Source organism: Chaetura pelagica, unplaced genomic scaffold, assembly GCF_000747805.2.
Source record: "Chaetura pelagica isolate M959 unplaced genomic scaffold, ChaPel_1.0 scaffold288, whole genome shotgun sequence".
In the NCBI taxonomy this organism is placed as follows: Eukaryota; Metazoa; Chordata; class Aves; order Apodiformes; family Apodidae; genus Chaetura; species Chaetura pelagica.
The window spans coordinates 1158818-1164817 of record NW_009954190.1 but is presented as its reverse complement, the minus strand read 5'-3'; the positions used below and the strand labels follow the sequence as shown (position 1 = coordinate 1164817).

Below are 6000 nucleotides of genomic sequence, written 5' to 3'. Positions count from 1 at the left end.
CTTCCAGGGGCCTCCAGCTCCGCTCCTCCGGGTCCGCGCTCCTTTCGCGCAGCTCCTCGGGGAACGGGCTCCACGAGAAAGAGCAGGGAGCTGCGGGAAAGCAGGAGGACAGTCTCCTGCCAAGCCTGGGCCCGGGCTGCAAACGCAGCCAGGTGGGACCGGCCGTCCCTGTCCTGCACTGTGTAGGCCCCAGCTGCAGCCCCCCCGTCCCGCAGTGCCCCCGCCTTTTCTCGTTGTTGTTTTTTTTGTTTGTTTGTTGTGGGTTTTTTTCGTCTGTTCAGGTCTGTTGCCGTCACTGTGAGCGAGAGACAGGTGTTTGTGAAGGCCGGTTCTCCTGCACTGTGCAGGTCCCAGCTGCAGCCCCCCCGTCCCGCAGTGCCCCCGCCTTTTCTCGTTGTTGTTTTTTTTGTTTGTTTGTTGTGGGTTTTTTTCGTCTGTTCAGGTCTGTTGCCGTCACTGTGAGCGAGAGACAGGTGTTTGTGAAGGCCGGTTCTCCACAGAGGGTCAGCAGGGTTCCTGCCATAAAATCAGCGAGCTCCTTCAGTGCTCTGGGATGAATCCCACTAGGTGCCCTGGACTTGGGAACATTCAGCAGATGAAACTGGTCTCATACAATTTTAGTGTCTACAGAGTCACCATTTTCACCTCAGGGTCGGGCAGCCCAAGTTCTACGAGTATCATTAAAGACCAAGACAAAAAAAGCACTCAAATGCCTCTGCTTTTTACTCATCTCTGTTTTTCATGTCACTGTCTTCAACAAGTATCAGTCGAACTGTTTCCTTGGACCTGTTGCTATTACTGAACTTTAGAAAACTAGCTCTTACCTTTCTTCTCCCTTTCCTGCCAGCCCTATTAAAACTAGGCCTGCAGGTTTTGTTGCTTAGATAGTTAAGCACACTCAGTACCCTTAGAACGTGCTATATCCGAAGATCTACTTAATTAAACCATTAGTCTTAATTAGACTTAACAGTTGTAGCCAATTGCTGTGATTTTAATCTAAGCCAGCTGCTGATATTAAACTACCATTCGTGAGTACAGATCTCCAGCTGAATTGTACAGGGTAGTTTCATTGTTTCCATGAGATAATGGAATACAACAAAACTAGCTGAGCCTGCTTGGTCAGCTGGACAGTCTAGAATCTGAGCTGGGAGCAATAGTTTCTATGCTTTTCACAGAGTATCTATGCCAGATAGAACAAACAACCGCACTTCTCCCAGTCCAGGTCTTCTGTCTCCAACACAGGAATGTACTCTTTACAGCAGGACAAAATTCCTTCCCACTCAGAAAAGACAGGTAAGACAGCTAAATCTTCAGGGCTGGAAGATATTATTTGAAATAAATGTATGTCCACTTGAAAGTACATAGAATTGGTGGAAGATTACTGAGAGAAACTGTGCATAGTGCTAAGCTTCAGACTCAATTATTTTCAAATAAAGGACTAAATCTATATTTTCTAATGCATTTTAGTACTGCAATTGAAGTGTTTGTAAACACCATTCATTTGCCATGTCTGTTTAATGATGTATTTTCACAAAAGCTTAAGCTAACAAAAAATGGCCAAGAGGATTTATTGAAATAAACAGGGAGTTCCTCAAGGGCACTCGGACATCAGATACCAAGGTGAAACCAGATTATTTCAACTTTTGTATATTTAATAATAGGATGACTAAATAATTATTCATCTGATTATTCAAATGCAGACACTGACAGTCATAGTATACTCGTTAGTAGATTCAACAGAAATATAGCCTAATAAAAATGTACTAAAATAATTAATTTGCTGTACTAAGTTAGCTGAACGGGTTACTTTTAAAACAATATGCCTTGTGAAACTGTCAGTCAATTATGTCAACTGTCCTGCAGCTTGTTTGTTGTTATTGGGTCTTCATCCTGGAATCCCTACCCAGGCACACCCAGTCCCCCACTTGGGTGAGGAGTGTTAGAAAGCAAGGGGGTTTGGAAGCTCCGAGTTTTCGTTTCAACACCATTTCAATAACAATTGGATTATTCATTTCTTTAACCAAAGAACAGCAACTTACATTTACAACTACCAGCTTTTGTCACGCATACTAAGCTTGCTTTCAGGTGAAGCTAACGAGACTAACTTCAAGATACAAAAAAAAATAAACTTTAACAGTTTAACTGAGTATGTAAACTTACTGATGTGATAATCAACTTGGAGTTCCTTCAGCCAAACTTTCCTCTGTATCCACTTTGCTTGAAAAAGGTGGTTGGTTTTTTTCATTTTACCCACATACAATATAAACCACAGTACAAATAAGGCATATTGAGAGAATACAGGAGCAAAAAGAACTGCAACCTTAGAAAGAGATTCTCCCTGTGGAGAAGTTATCACTACAAGGTTGTGCAAAAAGGTAAATCAGATTTAGTAATTCATTCACTTACGGTAAGTTTTCTCCACTGTGCAAGTTGTTAGCACGAAGCAGACCATAGAGAGAGACGTGAGTGCTGTCTGCTGACGAGTTCAAATCATGCTCTTTACCTTCTCTAATCATTGTACGTTTAAGCAGACTTGAACATTTCAGGGCTAGCTCCAAAGCATCCATCCAACACCTGCCTGAAGAGAAATCTATTATTAGACTAAAAATTAAGGATTTAACTGAACTACAACTCCCATTTCCTAATGTCACAGTTCTTTTGGGTCTGCTTTCATTGCCTTTGAAGACACACTTCAGTCATTGACGTGACATATATTGGATTTTCTAATCCAGGGGGGACACAAAAACATCTCACAGCTACCCAGCTCTGGTACAAGGGATGCTTCAGGATAGGACAAGCAAGGTAAATCATTATTCTCTTAGAGCATATTCCAGCATTTCTTCCTTAATGCAAGTCTGTTTCCATCCAGGCCCTGACTGTTGAATTCCTCCGAAGTTGCCTACAGCCCTGTTCTAGTTTTGAAGACTAAATAACTGTATCAGTTGGCAAAATTTGCTCATGTAATACAATAAAAATGTGGGAAATGAACTATGAGAGCATATAAATGACATTTCATTATAAAATAGCAATTTTTTTTTTTTTCCAAAAGTAACTGAAATTTGAGTGTTTTTTTCTGCTTCTTACTTCTTCATTTCCATGTATCTAATGCATTTTTCAAAGAGTCCTATTTTTAAAGTCTGCAGGGATATGATTAATTAACCAGTAGAAGGAAGGATGCTGCTATAAAGGTTACATAACTGTCTTAAATTTTGTTTCCATGTTGTAACCTTTGAAGATGGTTGCACTGATTATGACCACTAACTTCCCAGTGATGAAAGCTGTTACAAATCTGTATTTTGAGGGAAGGATTACTACTAGAATGCTGTGCTGCTGCAGTTTATAATACAGAAATTCCTTCATTAGAAAGAATGTTTACATTAGCACTTTAGAAAAGCACTAGCTTTAGGATATAGATATACACTAATATAGTTGAATCTGAAATAAACCTTACCCATTCCTTTACCCAGCCTATGTAGGGCAACTTCAAGGAGTTCAATGACAGCTTCTTCAGGTCAAAATTTTCCCTTAATAACAATGAAAAACTACAAGGACCAACACAACTGAATGCACAAAGTGGGAAACTTAACAATTGTTAAACTGCAATTACAGTGCTGTAATAGACATGGCAAGACAAATAAAGCCATCTCTGTCTAATAACTAACTGCTGTCACTGTGGAAAAACACTTAAATATCTATTTACCATCTGATTCTGAAGCAGCTCGGATGATCAAATAACTGCTGGGCAATGGCTGAGTTATAGAACCAACTGCTTCGCCTTTGGGACCCTTGAAATACATAAAACAAGAGAAAGCATCAGATATTTTATTGCAGCTTTACAGTTTTTATCATTCAGTGCAATAAAAAGCTGACACACCGCAGGGCTATTTACTGTCACTCAGCAACATCTAATGAAGACATGAATGGAAAGATGGACAGCCCTCTTTTACTGGATTTCTTCTTCAAAGAGGTCATTCTAAGTATAGTTCCCAATTCAACAATCCAACCCCACTTCAAAAAGAACGGTCTTTGGGATTCAAATTATTTTTTATGTTTGCTGGGGATTTTTTGTAAATCAGACTCAGCATAGTAACTTGGAAATGCTCTGCTGATTCTACTTATAGCAAGGTGACAAAAGCATCCAAAGAAATGCCATGGGGGAGTCACCCTCACTGACTGGGGATTCCTGCAGATGGGTATAGAGAGATCACAAGGACAAGCCATTTCTCTTCAGCTCCATATTTCAGCTGAAGAGGTAAATTTGAAAGCAAGCAAGCAAAACAAGAGACATGTCTGTGAGATGGTTCAAGAGAGTTGATTTACAACAAATGCTGCCTAGTAGAAGGCACATTTGTCCAGCAATTGGCTTTTGCCCCTGCAGTCCAGGAGACCAAGGGTTCCTCTCAATTCTTAAAGGGATGCTACAGTTCATGTTCCAGAACAGCATGATTTTTGCTTGTCCTCAGAAGACTGATGAGTTTATTTATAGTAAATAAAATAGAAATAACTCCTCCCACCCAAACACTATGTATTGCTATGGGAACCCACTCAACCTTTCTCTCTCCCTCCTACCCCTTCAACTTCTCTATCTATCCAGTAGTCAATTCCACACAATATTTAGGTGCCTAACTCTAGGCTTAGCATTTAAATAAGAAAAAAAAAATTAAAAATATTATGACTGGGTCCATAAAAGACATTTAGATGCTTACGTCTTTCTATAAAGGGTATCAGCAGGACACTGATGATATATTCAACTAAAAGACACACAAAGGATGTCAAATGTCAAAGTTTAGTTTTCATTATGAAATACCTCACATTCCAAATTAAAAGAAAAAAAATAAAATAATCCAAAAGACCTTTCCATTTCTGTCAAGCTTCATTTTGGAATACAATGCTGAACAATTATTTTAAAGTCCCTTCAAGACAACTTTAAGACAACTGGTAGGTAAAGAGGGCTGTATTAAACATACTTGAAGCTATCATTGAAAGCTGGGTTAAGCCTGCCTAACTGATGAGTTAACATGTTTTGGTTTGGACTGATTTCCCCCAGGTAGGAGACTAATGAAAAGGCAGTCCAAGGCTTAGAAGAGGGAATCAGAAAGCCAACAGAAGTATTTAGCAAAAGCAGATAAAGGCAGATATTTTAGAAGCAAGCAAATGAAACAGCCAGAACGTTTCTGAGGGCAAGAGGCAAGTAACGAGGAGTCTTGGTGGCACTTAAATACCAATACAGGCAAGCTAATGCTGGTGTAAATGAGGTTCAGAAACTCCCAAATAGTCAGTATGGAGTAACAGCAACTTTGGTGTTAGGAACAAGATTCCAAACCTCAGTTCCCCTCCAAGTGCACCAACATAAAGTCTTTGGTGAAGCAACAGCATGGGGATTAGAAGTTAGGGAGTTATGCGAACCAGGAGGGACAACCCCATGCATGAGCACTCCTCACCCTGAGGGCAGATGGGCAGGAAAGAGATCTTGTTTTGATGGGCCCCTGGGGAGGGGAGATCACCCAGGCACAGTGCCAGGGATGGGAGAAGTGGTGGGCGCTGCACCATGGGGACCATGGTGCTGTGGGTGCACCAGCACCATGCCAAGGCCTCAACCGTCCTCAAAATCCTCAGGTCACAGGACACAGACCAAGGGCAGAGCTCTGCCACTGAGATCTCTCCTCTCTAGGGATTTACAGTGGGCATATGCAGGGTACACTGCTTACTTTGTACCAAACAACTACAATTCAGAGATGAAGCGTGGCGTTGGTGTTTGGGTTATTTTGTGTTTTTTTCTTTAATGCAAGAAAGCTTTACTACCCTAGGTGCTTTAACAATACATTAATTAAAACCAAACAAATAATTTGCAGTGAAAATTTAAGTAGGCTGACTTATTTTGGAATAACTGCTTGCAGATCTCGACTTCCTCTAATTGATTACTGTTCTAGAAGCACTGAACATTTTTCTTTGATACCACCCATTATGGTTTGAAAATAAAATTTCAGTATGTTAATGTCT

At 40.5% G+C, this 6000-nt stretch overlaps 1 protein-coding gene across 1 annotated transcript in view; it reads right to left on the bottom strand.

The window, feature by feature from the left end:
- Positions 1 to 6000, bottom strand: part of OSBPL8 (oxysterol binding protein-like 8) — a 55489-nt gene that overhangs the window by 15004 nt on the left and 34485 nt on the right. Inside the window, exons 7-8 of the mRNA XM_010003065.1 lie at positions 3701 to 3785; positions 2407 to 2578 (exon numbers count right to left, since the gene is read on the bottom strand). Coding sequence (XP_010001367.1) covers positions 2407 to 2578; positions 3701 to 3785 — 257 coding nt within the window. The remainder of the gene's footprint in view (positions 1 to 2406; positions 2579 to 3700; positions 3786 to 6000) is intronic.